General features: G+C 41.3%; 2 protein-coding genes across 3 annotated transcripts; one reads left to right on the forward strand and one right to left on the reverse strand.

Moving 5' to 3' along the window:
- The first annotated feature begins 1,104 nt into the window (after positions 1 to 1,104).
- On the forward strand, positions 1,105 to 8,338 carry LOC121748146 (phosphatidylinositol 4-phosphate 5-kinase 9-like). 2 transcript variants are annotated; one of them, XM_042142374.1, is made up of 10 exons: positions 1,105 to 1,345; positions 1,568 to 1,622; positions 1,983 to 3,330; positions 3,596 to 3,763; positions 4,280 to 4,445; positions 5,201 to 5,311; positions 6,106 to 6,293; positions 6,793 to 6,950; positions 7,205 to 7,367; positions 7,821 to 8,338. In XM_042142374.1, the coding sequence occupies exons 3-10, from the start codon at positions 2,054 to 2,056 to the stop codon at positions 8,095 to 8,097; spliced, it is 2,508 nt and encodes an 835-aa protein (XP_041998308.1). In that variant the 5' UTR covers positions 1,105 to 1,345; positions 1,568 to 1,622; positions 1,983 to 2,053; the 3' UTR covers positions 8,098 to 8,338. The 2 variants fall into 2 exon arrangements, with proteins under 2 accessions (XP_041998308.1, XP_041998315.1); XM_042142381.1 differs by having other exon boundaries at positions 2,009 to 3,330.
- A 356-nt stretch (positions 8,339 to 8,694) lies between these two features.
- On the reverse strand, positions 8,695 to 11,512 carry LOC121798869 (splicing factor 3A subunit 2-like). The gene is made up of 7 exons (XM_042198107.1): positions 11,320 to 11,512; positions 11,076 to 11,245; positions 10,377 to 10,453; positions 9,968 to 10,033; positions 9,757 to 9,831; positions 9,588 to 9,662; positions 8,695 to 9,415 (listed from the first exon to the last, which is right to left on the reverse strand). The coding sequence occupies exons 1-7, from the start codon at positions 11,469 to 11,471 to the stop codon at positions 9,047 to 9,049; spliced, it is 984 nt and encodes a 327-aa protein (XP_042054041.1). The 5' UTR covers positions 11,472 to 11,512; the 3' UTR covers positions 8,695 to 9,046.
- Positions 11,513 to 21,059: the final 9,547 nt, after the last annotated feature.

A 21,059-nucleotide genomic window follows, 5' to 3' on the forward strand; every position in this document is an offset into this window, starting at 1 on the left:
TAGTTTTTGTTAGCATGTTTGAACAAAAATAATAGATCTCATGTAATACTAGCAGGAGTAATAAATTAAGTTAGCAACCTTTATCTATTCATGGAGTACAATTTAGTACTACTTCGTCAATGTGTCGGAAATTTCCATTCTAGACCCAACGGAAACTTTTGAAAAAATGAAATGGATTAAAAGAAAGAAAACCATATGAATTGGATTAAAAGAAAGAAAACCATATGAATTTAAATTAAATAAGGAACATCTTTTTTGGTCCACGAACTTTACCAAAGTATCATTTTAGGTCCGTGAACTTTAAAAATATCATTTAAGGTCCACTAACTATGAGTTAATATCATTTGAAGTACTTTTTACTATTTTCAAGTTTTTTGGACGAAAATATCCTCAATACCTTAAATAGTGTATATTTTTAATAAATTTATCATATACTCATATTTTTTTTATAAATATCTTTACAACATATTTTTGACAAATTTTCTAAATATAATTTGACCTTCAATATTATCATTTAATTTTGTGACATGCAAGAAAAGATCTTTATTCAATTTTTTATTATTAAAGAAAAGTTATTTATACAATTAAAAAAATTAATATAAAAAATTGAAGAAGCAATTTTACATGTCACAAAATTAAGTGATAATATTTAAGGTCTAATTATATTTAGAAAATTTGTCAAAAATATATTGTAAAGATATTTATAAAAAAAATATGAGTATATGATAAATTTATTAAAAATATATACACTTTAAGGTATTGAGGGTATTTTCGTCCAAAAAAACATGGAAATAGTAAAAAGTACTTCAATTGATATTAATCTATAGTTGGTGCACCTCAAATGATATTTTCAAAGTTCACAGACTTAAAATGATACTTTGGCAAAGTTCGTGGACCAAAAAAAATATTCCCTCCAAATTAAATGACCTAAAACAAAATTTAGGTGGCACGTAAGAAATACTAATAAACAGTATATGGAACCAAAAATTGTACAAAATCGGAATTTGATGGAGACCTATGGACCATAAAATTGACCATTCAATAAAAAATAAAAAAAATTACTTGAAATAATACAATATACACTAGAGAATAGAGATGGTTTGGTGGTTGATGTGATAAGATATTAACGATAGTTTAATATCCACAAAGCAATTTGCAGTTTTAAGTCATTTCAGTTTAACTGAGTTTATTGGGATTCGACTCCGTCGCGAAATTTTAATTTTTCTTCTTTTAGCAGGATCGAATCCATCTAAAAAGAGTTCAGCTGCCTGCAATTTAACAGAATTAGGAAACACAATTGCTGCTCAATTCTCATAATTATTCTCTCTCTTCCGCTGCATTAAAGGTTTTTTTTTCAATTCTCATTGTTATCTTTTCCCTCCTGCGATTCTTCTGTATGTTGACTAGTTTGTTTTGTTTTGAAGTCAAGATTTTGGAGTTTTCTTTTTAATTTTTGCTTTTTTTTGTAAAAACAGTATTTTCGATCTTATTATCTTACAGTATTATGTTGAAGATTGATTTATGAAGGTCAACGTATGTATGAGTTAATTTGGCTCAAACTCCGCAGGAAGAAGAGAGAGAAGTTTGAGCGCAGCAGCTGAGAAGCTTAAACCGCAGTACCAGTACGATTTTTTTGTGGTTTCTTTTTACTGTTACTTTGTTTTTTCCTGGTGTTTTTTTGTGGTTTAATCATACTTTTTAAGTTTTCCTCCCTCCTTTCAATCCAGTTATTGCATATTGGTTCGAATTGAATTATTTGGCAGTGAGTCAATGACCTTTGCTAGATCAAGTTTGTAAATAAGGATCTTTTGCTTTTGTTATCATTGATAATCTGATATGTTTAGGATTGAAAAATTAAACTAAGAAAATTAAATGTGGTGGGATCTGTTTTGTTTCTCTAGTGTTTGAGAAGTTGGTGTGCTAAACTCATTTTATTTTATGAAACACCTATCTGTATTAAAGAGAGTGACTATTTTCGGCAGATATTTTGAAGTGCATTCCTTTTCAGGAGCTCACGAGAGCATTCGACGGCTGAAACTCTCGAGCATTATGCATGTCTGGCCCTGTGGCCACTGCGAGTAATGTTGAAATTGAAAGAGGACTCTCTATATCTAACCGGACAAAGTCACTTGATTCCTCAATATCTAATGAGAAAAGCTGTATAAATGAATCTAATGGAGAGGTTTCTCATTCTTCGTTAGAAACTTTCAGCTTCAGAGCTGGAAAGATCTTTTTGGGCAATGGAGAGTCTTATTCTGGATTCCTGCATGGCAATGTGCCGGAGGGGGCAGGGGATTATGTCTGGTCAGATGGTTGTAAATATGAGGGTGAGTGGAGAAGTGGGATGAGGCATGGGCATGGAAAACTTCAATGGCCATCTGGTGCCATCTACGAAGGTGAGTTTTCAGGTGGTTATATGCATGGTAATGGAACGTATACTAGACCTGACAAAATGACCTACAAGGGTCGGTGGCGGTTGAATTTAAAGCATGGTTTGGGGTATCAAGATTTCCCAAACCGAGATGTGTTTGAAGGATCATGGATCCAGGGTTCCCCTGAAGGACCTGGGAAGTACACTTGGGCCAACAGAAATGTGTATTCAGGAAATATGAAAGGGGGCAAAATGTCCAGTAAGGGAACTCTCACTTGGATTAATGGTGATTCATATGAAGGCAACTGGTTGAATGGTATGATGCATGGGTTTGGAGTATACACATGGGTTGATGGCGGTTGCTATGTTGGAACTTGGACACGGGGGCTGAAGGATGGGAAAGGTACATTTTATCCAAATGGAAGGAAGCTTCCAGCTAGTCAGCAGTTGTATCTCAATGCTTTGAGAAAAAAAGGACTGCTACCTGACCATAGAAAGCAGAATCAGGTTTCCCATATTCAACATGAAACGGCAACAGATGTGGGAGATGCTAAGGTTGGTTCGAACCGAGCTTCAGTTGAGAATGCATCTGATAAACTCTCCAAGGGAGGCCTACTACATCTGGAACAATCTCACACCTCAAATGTGTCCCTTGAAAGGCGTTGGAGCCTTGAGGTTTCCATTGAGAAAGTTTTAGGGCATGTGAGGTCATCGAGTGTCTCTGATAGCATTCTGGGAGGTGAAGAAGATGAAGACTTAACTTCTCCAATACTGGAAAGAGAATACATGCAAGGGGTACTGATCACTGAAATCGTATTAAACAACCGCTTTTCACCAACCTCAAGAAGAGCAAATAGGCGGCAAAAGAAACTTGCAAGAGATATAAAGAGGCCAGGCGAACAAATTATCAAAGGCCATAGGAGTTATGATTTGATGTTAAGTTTGCAGCTCGGAATTAGGTAAGAATATATATTAACAGGAATAACATATACAGTATGTCATACCAAATGGCTTTTATAGCAATTTTTATTTCCTAAAGATCATCCAAAGTTGCATCTGATAGGAGAACTGATTTTTCAGATTTCATTTGTTGAGCATAACTGATTTCTGATAGTGTACCTCAGATACAACTATCATTTATTTCTCCATACTATGCCTGATATTTCACTATCTTCTTGACCTGTTTCATAAATCAATACTTAAGAGCTTTCATAATATGATCAGATATACTGTGGGTAAAATTACCCCCATACAAAGGCGAGAAGTCAGGACTACTGATTTCGGTCCTCGTGCCAGCTTTTGGATGAATTTTCCTAAAGAAGGCTCACAGTTGACACCTTCGCATCAGTCTGAGGATTTCAAGTGGAAAGATTATTGCCCTATGGTTTTCAGGTTTGTCATGGAGCATCACATCCTTTTCATTTTATCAGCTGTTGGATGCCAATTTTCATGTTATGGATACTTGTGAGATTAGTGAAGTCTTCTAATTTTACGTTTTGTCATTTCATGCCTCTGTTTCACATCTTTGTGCCCTCATGTGGTTTCTTATCATTTATAGTACTCCCTCTGTCCCTAAAGAGTATGCACTATTTCCTTTTTCGTCCGTCCCCAAAGAGTATGAACTTTCAATTTTGGAAACTATCTTCTCTCTAATGAGGTGGGACCCATTCTCCAATAACAATACTCAAAAAACTTTCTCTATCTATACTCTCTTACTTTACCAATAATGCATTAAAATCCGTGCCGAACCCTAAGTTCATACTCTTTGGGGACGGAGGGAGTAGTATATAAATGGATTTATGTGTCGCTTTAACTGAAACAATTAATAGGGTCTCCTACTGGCTTACTGTTAGTTTTCTCCTTTTACTTTGGTTTTGTTCCCATCAATGTTCTCCATTTCCTTTACAGGAACCTGAGAGAGTTGTTTGGAATTGATGCTGCTGACTACATGATGTCAATCTGTGGAAATGATGCCCTAAGAGAACTTTCATCTCCGGGAAAGAGTGGCAGCGTTTTTTTCCTGTCTCAAGATGATCGTTTTATGATCAAAACACTGCGGAAGTCTGAAGTTAAGGTTCAATATCTGATCTGAAAACCTCTTACTGTCTTGCTTTGAATTTCTTTATACCTAGCTTATATTGCATTGTCTGAATGTTACGAACTGCATTTCCCATTTTCGTTATTACTATTTTGTTTGGTTCCAAAGAGGCTGATTGGTGGGCTGAAAACTAAGCTTCATTAAATTATTTGCTTATCAAAATGTTTCTATATTCACATAACTTGTGCCTGCAAGACTTCAATAAATAAAATTAAGAACAAAAATATTTAGGTATTCAGTCTGATTTATTTGCTTGAGGCACACACGTACATAACGGGTTTGTTGAAGTATTCTAATCATTAAATCAGGCTTAATATAATATACGAGTATCATGAAAGGTTTGGGGGTTGCACTTGATTGAGACCACTGCAGCCCCATAGTAGATACGCCCGAGGGTAGAGAGATGTGTGAGAACTCATTCACAGGATAGGATGACTTCATTCAACTGAAAGGCTGCTTTTAGACTATAATATTACCCTGGTAGATAATTGAAGCAATTAAAATAAGGATGGAAGATATAAATAAAACTATTCAATAAAGAAATGTAGAAGTGGGAATGCTAGATACATCTACAAGGAAATTCTGGAGCTAAAAAAATGGAGACGAGTGAAGAAATTTTGAAATTTATAAGCTTTTAAATTAGCTCGTATGTTGTGTGTGATCATATTAAAGCATATTGTAATATTCTGCTAGAGCTATTATGAATTTATGGCCAATGATCTCACTTGCAGGTTCTGCTGAGGATGCTTCCAAACTATCATGATCATGTGCGCAGATATGATAATACCCTCATAACAAAGTTTTTTGGTCTTCACAGGATTAAACCTTCTAGTGGTCAAAAGGTAAGGGAGATTATGACAAATTTCTTTGTGCGACTGATATCCCATCATGACATCTTTTTCTTTTCTAATAACAAATTCCTGTATGATTATACTCAGAATAACTCAGATTTTTCCAAGCTTAACAGATGATCCAATAACCTCACTCAATAATGAAACCTCTAATATTTATATAAAAACAGAAGAAATACACCTACAATGGAAATGACCTCCTCTACTTATTGATAGTACTGTTGAAATCACTATTTCTGCTTCACTTGGGGTTACAGTTAAATATCGTGCTCGGTTATTCCCATAGAAACTACAGATGCAATGATGGATCCCCTCCTCTACTTATTGATAGTACCGTTGAAATCACTATTTCTGCTTCACTTGGGTTACAGTTAAATATTGTGCTCGGTTATTCCCATAAAAACTACAGATGCAATGATGGATCCAAAATGTTTGTATAGATCACCAATAGATTTTGTCTTTAATTCTCCAATTCAGGGATAACATGTGTTTATGATATCAATGACATTCTGTTTAAAACGGGAAAGGTGAGATAATTTGGGCCTCTCTTCTGTTTATGTCTTCAAGGTCTTATCCCCAATTCATATGTATTATGTATAACTGTTGGTGAATTGATGACCCAGTAACTACTGGCCTCTTACACGTTGTGGTTGAACTATAAGCACCAGTGTTTAAATCTATTCTTCTGCAACACTTTCTTCAGGCAATTATGTCTGTGTTGGTTTTGCTTAATGAACTTGCTTTACTCTCTCATTGTTATGCCAAACCTCCTTACCGATATGCAGTTTCGCTTTGTTGTAATGGGGAATATGTTCTGCACGGAGTTACGAATCCATCGGAGATTTGATCTTAAAGGTTCTTCATTGGGGCGATCTGCTGACAAAGTTGAAATTGATGAGAATACTATACTTAAAGATCTGGATTTGAACTACTCCTTCTATTTGGAACCAACTTGGCGAGATGCACTTCTAGAGTAAGTGGGAATTTATCCTTTTTCTTGGTTTTTCTCTATTTCCATGCTATGACCATCCCTCACTTATTAATAACATTCATAGTTTCTAGCCTTCTTTTGTTATTATAGAACTCCATCTTTGATATCTGTAGATATGGATATTCAACTTTTCTTCAAAATGCCATCTCCAAGATTTTACCATTTTAGGTCCTAGTGATTTGGCTTATCATTGTTTTCCAATAAAATATTTTTTCCCAGAAAATTAATACGCACCATCCAATCAAATTTTGATCCCAAATCCAACTTTATTGGCTATTTATTGTATTCAGTGTAACAGAGACTAATTCTCAACTGTTTAGAGATTCAAAGACCTAAGTTTTGTTTAGACTCGGCATGTTGCTTGTATTTGGTGTGTTTTTTTAATGGTCAGTTTTGTTCTTTTTCTATGTGATAATAGAGTGAACTTACCTAGCTTACTTGATAACACAGTAGCTCTGCTCTTTGGTTCATCTACATGCAGGCAGATCAAAATAGACAGCAAATTCTTGGAATCAGAGGACATAATGGATTACAGCTTGTTACTCGGAGTTCATTATCGAGCACCACAACATCTACGCTCTCTAATGTCTTATAGCCAGCGCATCTCTGTGGATGCATTGGGGATCGTCGCTGAAGATGGTAAGTTCGGCATGTTCAACCAATCATTAGATCTGGAGTGTATTGAACTTTTGTATATCTTCAAATGGACAGTGGCATTAGTATCTGATTTTCCGCTTCTCGCTATGAGTAAAATTCATGTAGGAAACTGCCTTGCATAGGACACAGCATGCCAATATTCTAATATCCATGCCAAAAGCATAATACGTATTCGACTTCTAACTTTCCAAGTTTCTGATGATGTTCTCCCTTTTGATGCTGATTAAAACCATAAGAGTCCATGGAGGATGAAATATCACCACAAGGCCTTGTTTTGGTCCCACGCAGTTCTGACGACAGTAGTGTGGTTACGGGACCACATATTAGAGGCAGCCGACTGCGTGCGGCATCCTCAACTGGGGATGAGGAAGTAGATCTTCTCCTCCCGGGAACAGCAAGGTAATACCATGTAACTCGAACGTTTTAGTATTTTATTCTTCACTAATTGTTTTAAATTTGAAAGCTTATTAGTACTAGGTTAGATCTCTTTAGTAGAGGCAATTCATTAAGGTCATGAGTATAGAGATGTTAGTTTCACTATCTCAATGAGGTGGGAAGGCTATACATGTGAGGTTCCTCTAGCATGAAATGATAATTCATATCGCACTTTTCCAGATTTTACTTAACATCATGTTAAACAATCACTGAGTTAGAGGGATTGTGTGAGATATCTTCTCTGTTCAAAGCTGTCATACCACGGAAGTCTGTGTCTAACTTTGGATGTTAGAACTATAGTCTTTAACATTGAAACCACAATAACAACAAGATATGCAAGCCTTATACTTGTAAAAACGACTGGACCAACATTTTTCCATGCAGCATATCTCTGTCGTACTAAGATTTTTTTAACAGGCTCCAGATCCAACTTGGGGTGAATATGCCAGCAAGAGCCGAGAAACTTCATGGGGATGATGCTAGGGAAACGTTTCAGGAGGTTTATGACGTGGTCTTATATTTGGGCATTATCGATATCCTGCAAGAGTACAATATAACTAAAAAGATAGAACATGCCTACAAATCCGTGCAATTTGATTCGGTGAAGATCTCTGCTGTTGACCCGAAATTCTACTCAGAACGCTTTCTGGAATTCATCCAAAAGGTGTTTCCATCAAATGGTGTCCCAGGATAGAACAGCAGAGTGATCTCATTGTCATTTTGGCTAATGAAAACAGCCAGATTTTCCAACGATAAAAAAGCTTCAGTGGAATCCATTTTGCTGGCTGAATATTTGTGGATCTTGTGCTATTTGTATGTAATAGGTTGAGCAGAGCTGATCGACTCTGTTCTGAGACCATGCATAAACTCTGTAATTTTGTTATGTATTCAACGAATTTCCTTAGTAAATAAACACTTAGATTTAATTTGTCAAATTTCAACAATCCAAGCTACTTGGCACTGGATGTACATATAATTTGTTAGCACTGAGAAACTATGGATGTATCATATAATTTGATAGCACTTAGACACTATGGCTGTTAATTTTACCTTTCCACGCATGCATTGCGTTTAAATTTTTCCCGCTTAAAAAAACAAGTCACTTGAGAATTCTACATTTTGCATAACAAGGCCCCTCGTTTGATTGAAGATATTAGATACTACTCCATATCAAATGCAGACACGCTTTTGAGTTGTCGAAGTATTAAATGCAACGAGTAGTAAAAGCAATCTCAATGACGGCATGCAAGCCAAATGTGGACAATAAGGTTGCATCAAAATGAGGAATTCGTTAACAGTTGAAGGCCACAATTTCATTTTTCAACAAGGCAAATCAGCATATAATGAGGCTATAAAGTCTTCTACTGATACAACATGGACTACATCTAATCCTCACAGCAAAGTTTCTTACAAAAAATGCTTCAAAGAAGCAGAACTCAAACTGCAATCACACTCACAACAGAAAACGATTCCTTTAATTCAATCTCTATTGCCCCCACTCCACGCTAGTATTGCATGATTTGCATCCAAGATGATCGCTGACCACCATAGTAGGTTTCTGTTGTATAAATGAAGCAACCTTATACCAGAAGATTTCTATCATATAACATCCATCACACAGAATGTGTTGCAGATTTGAGGGTTCAACCCATTTTAGGTGGAGGGGGTTGGTACATTCCAGGACCCTGCATTTGCTGCCCAGGGTAACCTTGAGGGGGTGGCATAGGAGGCCTTCCCATTTGTGCACCGGGGGTAAAATTTGCCATATGACCACTGCCAACAGGGGGAGGAGGTGGGGCGGGCAGATTTCCACCAGGAGGCATAGGCCTTGGCCCATTGGTTAGAGGAGGAGGTGGTAAGGATCCAGGCATTGGAGGCCTAGGAGGATTACCACTTGGTGGTGCTGGAGGGGGTCCTTGTGGAGGAGGTGGCGGTGGCAAAGTCCCATTAGCTGCAGGAGGAGGTTGAGGCTTATTTGCCTCTGGTGGTTTCGTCTTAAAGTACAACTGCAACTGCACATTCACACATTCCACAAAGAAAACATGATTAAGGTATAAGATTCTCAAGTGTAAGATACCAGTGATGTGCAGCCTTCGTCAGTTAACCTAGGACCAAGCTAGGTCACTAGGTGTGTAGTATCATTTATACCATGATATGTACACTTTTAAAAGAAGTGGTGCATACCGTGAACATCTTTGAGTCTGGATCCCAGTGGGAGAAGAATTTGGGAGTTGACTTATCAATCTCTATACTCGGAACCTAAAAGATAAAAATCAAGGGATGAGCTTACCAAAATAAGTAGTAATTGACTATATGCATATATGCTGCATTTAGAGTGGGAATGGATTATTACCTTGAAAGCTATAATTTCATATGGTTCAGCAGCAAACAACAGGTATTGATATCTTTTATCGAACGGCTGAACTTTCTGCAATTTTATCCAGAGCAGGGTGAATATAAATGGAAATGCATTGATAAAAAGAATTTGAGCAACAAGAGAATCAGTACAAGTAACTGGCACTCAATATCTGATGTATAAGGCTAGCTGCAGCGAAAGAAGGTACCTGCTCAAAGGATGACATAAACCGATGTCTTGGCTTTGTATTGTCCTCAATCTCAGGATATTCTATCTGGAATGACCAAATCATCGAAATTCTTCAGAAAGTACATTACTTAATTTCTGGCTGTCAATGTCACAATGTGCCATACTAAGAAGCGGAAATTGATGTCAATTCTAAACTCATATAGGTTTTTTCGCATCCTATGCCCCGTGCTGATGCTATACAAGAACGAAATCGTGGTAATAAACTGCAATAAGGAGGTGCACTTACAACAAACTTTCAAAACAAACCAGAAGAGCACAAAAAGGAAAGAAAATACTTGCTACATATGTGAACACTGATTCTACTAGAATATCAAGCATGGCTATTTTGATTTGCATGATAAAACATACAAGAAGCACATAATGCAAACCTGGAAAAGCAGTGACCTCTGTTTGGTCTCTGGGTCAAATTGCTTGGTCACACGATATCCAGGCCGACCGATTTTAACTGCCATAGCAAGAACAGGTCTTAACTACACAGTAGGATGTATGAAGGGAAAACTGAATAATTGCTTAGCCATACATTAAACATAAGTACAAAACTAAATCAGTAAAAGAATGACCTGGACAGATACAACAACCAAACACAAACATCAAACAATATCAAACACCTATGCACTATTATGCTTCAGTAACTTAGCAACAAATTGTCAACAGTTCCAATTATTATGCGAATTCTACAAAATGTAATTTGGACTCCAACAATATTACGGAGTAGTTAATTTCTCAAATGTTACTTTTATACTATTAAGAAGTTATATCAGGCAAACTTCATTTTAGCACATTGTTTAATGACAAAGGACTCGATATCTAAATGCAAGATCAATTTTTAATAAAACATTATTTCCATACATATATTCACAAATTCACGGCGCAAATAAGTAGTACTCCATAAACTAACGCGTTAGAAAATAACTTTCTACAATAAAAGCATTTGAATGATGGGAACAAAAATAATACTCCTACTAAAAAACAATTACAAAAGCCTAGGCGAAATGAAGCAATACTGGAAACAGCAATTCATCGACAAATTAAAACGTTGAAAAAAGGTAAATGAATTGATCATTTACCAACTTTCTTCAGATTGACTTTGCGCTTATGAGGTTGCGGCTGAGCCGGAGCTTCTTTGGCTTCACGAGCTGCTCGCTTAGCCAAGTTGGTCTGGTGACGCTTTCCCTGTGTGTGCGCCAAGTAATTCCCCTCATTGTTGTGCAAGGTCAAGCAGAGCTTACACTCGTAACTGCAACAAGATCACGTCAAAGAACGCGAAGCAAAAGAAGAAAACACTTGGGCGCTAAATTCTAGGGTTTGTACCTTCCAAGGTGATTGCGCATGAAATAGGGATCTTTGGCCAAATCAATGGTTTCGAGAGCGAGTCGGCGGAGCCGCTCTCTTCGGTCGATGGCCTCATTCTGAGCGGTGGCGGCGCCTCCGCTTCCCGGCTTCGAACCCCACTCCCTGTCCATTTCTGTGTAAATCTGCGCGGAATGGAGGAGATGAGAGAGATAACGGCATAATAAAAGTTAAATTATGGTTTAAGAATGGGCCCGATTAGTACGCATTTTATGGGCCTAACAAAGAAGCCCAAGTATCCGCTTACACAGCAACTAAAGTTAGATCGGTAGCGATTGCTCGTCTCTGGTTTCGATTAGCTAAATAGGTGATCCGCTCCGCTGTGGCAGTACGATTGAGGCTGTCGAGATTTGGATGTAGGAACAAGCCATTCTACAGATTGATGGCTGCAGATAGCCGATCCCCGAGAGACGGCAAGCATTTGGAAGTCTTGGGCTACTATAATGATGGGATACGAACTAAGCAACTAAACCCTAATTGCGAGCCCAATAGCAGTGACGGCCCATCAGCCCAAAACCCAAGAAAGAGTATCAGTTCGGCACAACCAAAGAGTTCGGTCACATCCTATAGCTCGGTAAAAGCCGACCAATCGAGCTCAACTCTCAGATCGGCAAAAGCTGATCGGCAAAGTTCAGCAGTTCGGTCTCAACCAAAGAGTTCGGTCACAGCCTATAGCTCGGTAAAAGCCGACCAATCAAGCTCAACTCTCAGATCGGCAAAGTTCAGCAGTTCGGTCTCAGTATTCGACCGAACAAGGAGATAGTGGACCCATGCAGGATCCCCACGACCTCCATTACACCCACGATCTATTTAGTGGTATTAAGCAGTTATCAACCCCACTACCAGGGCTGCAAACCACGATCTTAGTTTGAATGTATAAATAGAACTTAGATCAGATAGACCAGGGTTAAGCTCTCTAGATCCTGAATCTTATAGCAAATCAGTATTGTAATCTGTAAGCGAGACCAAGCAATACAAATTTGCCCTCTCTTCTTCCCGTGGACGTAGATTTACCTCAGTAAATCGAACCACGTAATTTCTCGTGTTGTGATCATTTATTACTTGCATTTATTCCCATAAAAAATTCGCCACATCATCACTGGCGCCGTCTGTGGGAAACAGAGAACCAAAACTGTGATAAAAGCGAGTTTTTGATCCTTTTCCACCAAAAAAAAATGCATACCAGATCACATAATACCCGTACTTCCGTCCGTGATGAAGGTGAGGAAGCTAGTCCAGCCCGTAGGTCTGGAAAACAGCCTCGGGAGAAATCTGCCTCCAGTTCTCACGGTGAAGGAACAAACCACTCAAAAAGTCATCGCACCGAGCCTCCCCAGCAGCTCGCTTTGAATGAGGCTGTCAAGTCGTTCTTGGCTGAGAAGCAGGATGAGTTCTTAACATTCCTGCAAAAGAGCCAGAAGCCGGAGAAGAAAACAGCGGATTCTCCCTCCCCCTCCAGACATGAAAGTCACTACCGCAGTAGTGTCGCACCTTCCAGGAGAAAGAATCCTCACCACCGACATGTTCCTTCTCCTCCTTGTTACCGAAATCACAGGAGAACTCCATCTCCACCATACCGGAGAGATGTCGGATTCGCTATGTATGGAGCGCTGAAGACTCCATTCTCGGATGATATCACCAGAACTCCATTGCCACAGAATTACCGAACTCCGTCAATGACTTATGACGGGTTAGTGGATCCTCATGACTTCCTGGGACGCTATCAGTATAATATGGCGAACCAAGGTCTCAATGAGGTTCACATGTGTAAGCTGTTTCCCGAGCTGCTTATCGGGAACGCAAGAAGGTGGTTTGACAGCCTCCCTCAAGGGAGCATTAGATCTTACAGAGATCTAATGGATGCTTTTCACAGGAGATTCTTCCAGAAAGCGGAAGCCCGAATCACTTCGGCTCAGCTGCTTTCTATACGTCAAGGTCGCGATGAAAAAATTAGCGACTTCATGACGAGATTCCACAAGGAATGCCTACAAGTAGATGATCTCAATGATCTACTTGTCATTTCGGCATTCCAAAATGGAATTCAGCCCGGAGCTCTCTACAGAAAGCTCGTTGAGTGCAGTCCGCAAACAGCTCAAGAGATGTGGGACATTGCGGACCAGTTTTCTCGTGCCGATGAGGCAGACCGTCGAAAACGGTCTTTAGACAGCTCATCCAGAGGAGACAAAAAGAAGCCCGATCATAGCGATCAGGGGCTTCCTCGCCGAACTCCTTTTGAAAGAATTCAAAGGGCACCGGTACAAGGCAGATTGGGACCACGTCTCGATCTTGAGAAACCGCCCGCTCAGTTCGTACCATTGAACAAGTCGAGAGCGGAAATTTTCGAACTGCATTCTGATATGTTCGAAAAACCAAAGCGGATGACGAAATCAGCCACGCGCCGAAGTCAGGATACGTACTGCTCCTACCATCAAGACCACGGTCACGATACCGAGGAGTGCCGGAATTTGGCAGCAGGTATTGATGTTCTTGTGAAAGCAGGGACGTTAAAAAAATACCAAAGCAAGCTGCCGAAGAAGAATAAGAAACAGAGAGGTGCGAACTGCGCTCCTCAGGATCCTAAAAGGCAACAGGATCCCGAAGACGATGACGAGCCGCAATATGACGGAGTAATCCAGACTATTGACGCTCTCCCAGCCGGGAAGACTAAGTCGTCTCTAAAAGCAGAACGCAGAGGCGTCAATCGAGAGGAGCCTATGCATAAAAGGCTGAAGAAGGAGGAAGTAATCACGTTTTCAGATGCAGATCCCGTCCCGGCCATTTCTCCTCATCAAGACGCGATTGTCATTCAGGCCGGAGTGGCAAACAAACTGATCCACAGAGTGTTTGTGGATACAGGAGCGTCGGTTAGCATTCTTTTTAAAGAATGTTTTGATAAACTGGAAGTGGATCCAGCTCGGCTCAGTCCGGCCCCACTTCCTCTGAAAAGTTTCGCCCAGGAAGACACCCGCCCTGAAGGTACTATCAGCCTTCCGATTACGGTGGGAAGAGCGCCTACTAGCTCCAGTACGGTGATCGAGTTTTTTGTGGTAAAAGCTCGGTCCCCGTATAACATCATCCTGGGAAGAGACTGGCTCAACACAGTTCGGGCCATTTGCTCTACTTATCACCTCACAATCAAGATCCCCACTAAAGGAGGGATTGCAGTCATCCGAGGTGATCAAAAGAGAGCAAAAGAATGTTTGCAGATTGCGCTTAAAAGTGCCGAGCAATCAGATCGGCACCATCAAGCATAGCAATCACCGCAGCCGGAGTCAGAGGCAGGCGAAGTGACCGAAGTCACACCGGAGCCGAACTCGATGACAGTTCAGTTGTACGAAGATGATCCATCCAGAACGGTCAAGATCGGTTTCGCGGGAACACCTCTGCTCCGGGAAAAGACCATCCAGCTCCTCAAAGAGTACAAAGATGTCTTTGCGTGGTCTCCGTTGGACATGACCGGAGTGTCTTCCGAGGTAATTACACATCGGTTAAATATTGATCCTTCAGTCCGGCCTATAAAACAGAAGCAAAGACTCTTTGCGGCAGAAAGAAATCAAGTCATCCATGACGAAGTCCGCCAATTACTGAAAGCGGATGTATTATTCGAAGTAAAATATCCTTCTTGGGTGGCCAATCCTGTGATGATCAAGAAAAAAGAAGGAGGATGGCGGATGTGCATAGATTTTACCGATCTAAATAAGCACTGTCCTAAAGATTGCTACCCCCTTCCGAACATAGATAAAAAAGTAGAAGCTTTGATAGGCTTCGAAATTTTCTGTTTTCTTGATTTGTATAAAGGATACCACCAAGTTTTAATGGATGAGAATGATGCTTCAAAAACGGCTTTCATTACTGACTTCGGCATTTTTGCTTATAAAAAGATGTCATTCGGTTTAAAGAATGCCGGAGCCACATATCAAAGGATGGTAGACAAGCTATTTCGGCACCTGATCGGAAAAGAGGTTGAAGTCTATGTTGACGACATAGTTGTTAAAAGTAGAAGCACTTCGGATTACGAAGACAATCTCAAATCAACTCTCGACGTGCTCAAAAAAGCCAACCTCAAACTCAATCCCCAAAAATGTACCTTTTTGGTAGATTCGGGAAAGTTTCTGGGTTGTTGGGTTTCAAAGGACGGACTCAAGGCAAATCCCCTAAAGGTTCAAGTTGTTCAGAACATGGCAATGCCGAAGTCCATACATGATGTGCAAAGGCTAACTGGATGTCTAGCCGCACTGAATAGATTCCTTTCCCAAGCAGCCGAAAAGCAACTGCCGTTCTTCAATGTTTTGAAGAAGGCACCAAAGTTTGAGTGGGGAGCCGAACAGAAAAAGGCTTTTGACGAACTCAAAAGTTATTTAGCCGAACTCCCTATTCTCTCTGCTCCAACAGATGCCGAAGTGATATTCTTATATTTAGCGGCATCAGATCAAACCATTAGCGCGGTACTTGTACGAGAAGAAGGCCTAAAGCAGCGTCCTATCTACTTTACAAGCCGAGCATTAAGAGGTCCCGAAACAAGGTATCAACCTCTGGAAAAAATTGCTCTGGCATTAGTAAATGCAGCAAGGAGACTGCGGCCATATTTCTATGCTCACAAGGTATGCGTCTTAACCGATCTTCCACTTCGGCAAGTTTTGACTAAGCCTGAAGCATCAGGCAGAATTGCCAAGTGGGCCATAGAGTTGGGAGAACATTCAATAGAATATCTACCTCGGAAAGCCATCAAGGGACAAGCCTTGGCAGATTTTCTGGTAGAGGCAAAGTTCGACCAAGCAATCCCTATTATTGCCGGACAGAAAAGCCCTACCAATGATGAACCAACACAGCCCCAGGAACCCGAAGTAGAGCCGCCGGACTGTTGGATTGGATTCGTAGATGGAGCTTCGAATAAGACGGGAAGTGGAGCTGGTATTCTACTTATCGCTCCCGACGGACACGAGGTAACTTATTCACTTCGGTTCTTATTCCCAACCACTAATAACGAAGCCGAATACGAAGCCCTTCTTGCCGGACTTCGGTTAGCGCAAAGTCTATTTATCAAATCTCTCAAAATCCATTGTGATTCACAAGTCATAGTGAATCACATGTTGGGTACAAGTGAAGCCCGAGATGAAAGGATGAAAAAATACTTGGACAAAGCGCGAAGCATTAGCCGAAGTTTCTCTTATTTTCGGATAATCCGCATTCCCAGAGCGGAAAATGGCCGAGCAGATACTTTAAGCAAGTTAGCCTCATATCCGAGCTCAAAAGTGGAGGAATTACCGCACAGAAGCATTGATGATGCTGAGGTACTTTCAGTAACCAGCTCGCCGAACTGGATGACGCCAATATCAAAGTATCTAGATCAAGGACAACTGCCCGAGGATAAGAGTGAAGCTCGGAAAATCACATGCCGAGCACTTCGGTATGAACTTCATGAAGGAGTCCTATATAGAAAGTCCTACCTTCAACCGTTATTGCGATGTGTAGGACCAGAAGAGACGGACTACATCCTTAGAGAAGTTCATGAAGGATCGTGCGGCAGCCACATCGGAGCTAGAGCTTTAGCTAAAAAAGTTCTGAGATGGGGATATTATTGGCCAACTTTGGTACAAGAAGCAGTACAGCTCGTTAAGAAATGTACGAAGTGCCAAATCCATGCAAATATCCCAAGGATGCCGCAGACCGATCTATGTGCTATGCAAAGCCCTTGGCCTTTTATGCAATGGGGCATAGACATAGTAGGACCACTACCACAAGCTCCTCGGCAAATGAAATTCTTGATCGTTGCCGTGGACTACTTCACAAAGTGGGTGGAGGCTGAACCATTAGCTACGATAACGAGCTCGAAGGCATTGGATTTTGTTTGGAAGAACATAGTTTGCCGATTTGGCATACCCCATATCCTCATTTCGGATAATGGGACTCAGTTCACCGACAAGACATTCAAGAATTGGTGCCAAGAGTTGAATATTCAACAGCGGTTCACTTCGGTCTCTCACCCACAAGCAAACGGACAAACGGAAGTAACAAACCGTATTTTGGTGAAAGGATTAAAAGCTCGGTTAGAACAAGCCAAAGGACAATGGGTAGAAAATCTTCCTCAAGTCCTATGGTCTTACCGAACTACACCAAAAACCTCCAACGGTGAAACTCCGTACAGTCTAGTGTACGGCACTGAAGCCGTAATTCCGGTTGAGATCGGCATACCCAGCCCCCGAACACTCAATTTCTCAACAGAACTGAATGATGACGGACTGAGAGCCGAACTAGATCTTGCCGAAGAAAGAAGAGAACTGGCCTGCATAAAAGCAGCCAAGTACAAGGAGCAAGTAACCCGGTATTATAACCAAAGGGTGAAAAAGCTGCAGTTTCAAGTGGGAGATCTCGTATTGAGAAACAATGAAGTAAGCCGAGCAGAAAAGCTGGGCAAACTTGAACCCACATGGGAAGGTCCGTATCGGGTGTCAGAAGTCCTGGGAAAAGGGTCTTATAAATTGACTCACATGTCAGGAGAACAAGTACCCCGAACATGGCATATTTCCAACCTCAAGAAGTTCCATTTGTAAGAGACAAGGTCCGGTCAGTCTTGTATCTAGTTCGGTCCTAGGGATATGTGCTTTCATGTTTCTATTTGTCCTTTATGCTGGTCGTTTTATAAAAGTTTAAAATCTTTTTCGTCTTTTTTATTTGTCTTTATGTGCGTTTAGTCTCTATGTGCGTTTTGTCTCTTATAAATATTACTGAGGTATATTGATCTTTAAAGGCTGATCCCCTTTTTAGATCATGTATTAAAGACAATTGTGAGTCCAAGCTTCTAAGGAAGATACAAGACCACAATTCAGCTTAAGAAACAAGCAGTTCGTCTGAAACGGACTGCATTAAGCCGAAAACCACTTCGGTCAACCAGGGAAAGTCCAATCCAAGCGATAAAACTCGCCAAATTAGGACACAAAAGGAAAGTCCAATCCAAGCGATAAAACTCGCCAAATTAGGACACAAAGGGAAAGTCCAATCCAAGCGATAAAACTCGTCAAATTAGGACACAAAAGGAAAGTCCAATCCAAGCGATAAAACTCGCCAAATTAGGACACAAAGGGAAAGTCCAATCCAAGCGATAAAACTCGCCAAATAAGGACACAAACTAAGTCCGGTCAAAGAAGAGTTTACTTCATAAGACCAAGGACGAGTCCGGTCAAAGAAGAGTTTACTTCATAAGACCAAGGACGAGTCCGGTCAAAGAAGAATTTACTTCATAAGACCGAAGACGAGTCCGGTCAAAGAAGAGTTTTTCTTCATAAGACCGACGACGAGTCCGGTCAAAGAAGAGTTTTCTTCATAAGACTGAGGACGAGTCCGGCCAAAGAAGAGTTTTCTTCATAAGACCGCGGACGAGTACAATAAATGAAATAAAAAATCGCCGAACTGTAAATACGCAGTGATAGAAGCGAAATGAAAAAAATTCATTTATTAAGTCTTGTTCGGCATACAATTTCGCTGCCCTACGAGAAGGCGTTACACCATTACAAAGGACTATTCTACTGTCCACGGTTGCTAAAGTTGAGCCACCTATCCAAAAAATCCTCATGATGCTGAGTTCGGGTGTTCCGAACAGTTGAAGAATAAGTAGGTCGACGAGATGCTCTGATCGACCTACCGCCCCTTCCCTGAGTCCGGGAAGTTCTAGCACCTCGGCGGCGAAGAGTCTCTTCACGAAGCATCCGCTGATCTTGCTCACTCATAATCACAACTCCTCTACGAACTTCAGGGCGTTCTCGTCTTGACATTTCCGGTTGCTCCGGAGTCCGTTGCTGACTTGGAGTACGTTCTCGTCTTGACGTTTCCGGTTCATCCTGAGTCCGTTGTTGGTTTGGAGTAGAATCTTGAGCAAGTGGATTAGAGGTTTGAGTTGGAGTGTGAGCATCTGTTGGCGGGAAACGCCTAAGGAATCTCTCGATTGAGGGACGCCGGGAAAGAATGATGTCGTACCGAGAAGCCAAGCGCCGCAATGACTTCACAACTTGTTGGCAAGCCGAGCTCTCCAGCGCATTGTTCTTCCGGAGTACATGAAGCTCCTCCCACAGTTCATCAACTTGATTCTGAACTTCAGATATGGTCATTCCCCCCGCGCCCGCAGATGAAATCCTCATATGCAGTCCTCTCAGCGATGACAGTGTTCAGCTCGGCATCCAGATCTTTCTTTATGGACTTTAAGTCCTTATTGTTGGACTCCAGCTCCACTAACCGAGCCAAGAGTTCGTCATACTTCACCTGGTCATCTATGGCTTTTTTCTCAGCTTCGTTTAAAGCCGAAGAGTATAGCCGCTTCCAGTGAAGTACCTCCAGCTCCTTAGAGTTAAGAATACAAAGCAGCTATGTCAGTTCGGCATTTCAGTTTACCGAGCAGGCAGTAAACCACAACAGGAGTAAAAGAGATTACGAAAAGCTATAAAGAAGACACGAGTGTAGAAAGAAGAATTTTTTCATTCACAAGAAAAAATTTTTACACAAGGAGGGCTTCAAGGCCATTTTACAAGGAGAGAAAGAAACTAAACTAAGAGAAGGGAGACGAAATCATACTCCGTCAGTTTCGTCTCCGGCTCCTCTGTGGGTTTCAGCCTCCTTCTCCTTGTCTACTTCGGCTTCAGCCTCGGCCTCCCTACTCCCTCCAGCCTGCTCGGTGCCCACATCGCCGATCTGCTGCACCTCCTGCTCGGCATGCCCGTCGCCGGCCTGCTGATCCGTCTGCTCGGTCTCCTTGCCGGCCTCGTTTTCCTGCCCACCCTCTTCGTTAAAGATTGGAGCGGGTGAAACAGGTCCCAAGGAGGCAAAGATGGCCTCCATGTTCTCGTCCCGGTCAGCGCGGCAGTTACGGACTCTTTCAGCAGAGAGCAGGACCGAGGAAGAAGCAAGCTCCTCAAGGAGCGGCAGACTCTGGAGACGAGCTGAAATCTCTCGGCCATACAGCGGCAGGACGACTTCGGGTCCCTGCTCAGCGTTATCGGTCATCAATTTCAGCAGATCACCGATAAAGGCTGAAAATTGATTGCTCAAAAAGAGTTTCTCCGCGAAAACACGGAGAGCCTCCCCCTGAGCAACCACGGCGGCAGCCTCCCTCTGTTTAGATTGCTCTCTCTGGATGATGAGCTGGTTTTTGGCACGCTGAGCTTCATCCTGAGCCGAGATCCTAGCGGCCCTTGCCTTCTCAAAGTCTGCCCGAGCCTGTTCGGCCTGGTGACGAGCAGCATTCAACTTCCTCTGCATCTCAGCATAATCGTTGGACGCTTTGGAGAGTTCAACGGCGACGAGCTTGGAGAGCATATTGTTCCTCTGAAAATGGAAAAAGGAAAAAGTCAACAGAGAGGCCACAAAAAATATAGGAAAAAAGCAAGGCCAGAAAATCAAGAAGAGAATTCACCTCTACAAAGTCCGTTGGCCATGCAAAAGGCTCACAGACATGTTCCGAAGGGGCCGCCAAGACAATGTCTTTCTCCGGCGCTCTTGGGGGTTTCTGAATCTTCCCCTTCCCCTTTGCCGAAGTCGACTCCGGCTTTTTTGGATCCGAAGAAGAGGTCTTCTGCCTTTTCGAATTCTTCTCGGCATCAGACGCCGAGCCGGTGGCTTTCTGTCTCTCCGGCTCATTAGATTCGGAGGATTTGCGACCGAGCTTGTTTAGCATGTTCACTGCCAAAAAGCAAGAAAACAAGGTTAGTCTTCGT

This window comes from Salvia splendens, chromosome 1 (genome assembly GCF_004379255.2).
Source record: "Salvia splendens isolate huo1 chromosome 1, SspV2, whole genome shotgun sequence".
NCBI classification, from domain to species: Eukaryota; Viridiplantae; Streptophyta; class Magnoliopsida; order Lamiales; family Lamiaceae; genus Salvia; species Salvia splendens.

What these genes read in the sequence shown, in the direction of transcription:
- LOC121748146 (XM_042142374.1), top strand. Translation starts at nt 2,054, where the DNA reads ATGTCTGGCCCTGTGGCCACTGCGAGTAATGTTGAAATTGAAAGAGGA. An exon ending in GGGGATCGTCGCTGAAGATG is followed by an intron (nt 6,951 to 7,204) that starts GTAAGTTCGGCA and finishes TAAAACCATAAG; the next exon opens with AGTCCATGGAGGATGAAATA. An exon ending in CTCCTCCCGGGAACAGCAAG is followed by an intron (nt 7,368 to 7,820) that starts GTAATACCATGT and finishes TTTTTTTAACAG; the next exon opens with GCTCCAGATCCAACTTGGGG.
- LOC121798869 (XM_042198107.1), bottom strand. Translation starts at nt 11,471, where the DNA reads ATGGACAGGGAGTGGGGTTCGAAGCCGGGAAGCGGAGGCGCCGCCACC. An exon ending in ATGAAATTATAGCTTTCAAG is followed by an intron (nt 9,663 to 9,756) that starts GTAATAATCCAT and finishes TTTATCTTTTAG; the next exon opens with GTTCCGAGTATAGAGATTGA. An exon ending in CAGACTCAAAGATGTTCACG is followed by an intron (nt 9,416 to 9,587) that starts GTATGCACCACT and finishes GTGAATGTGCAG; the next exon opens with TTGCAGTTGTACTTTAAGAC.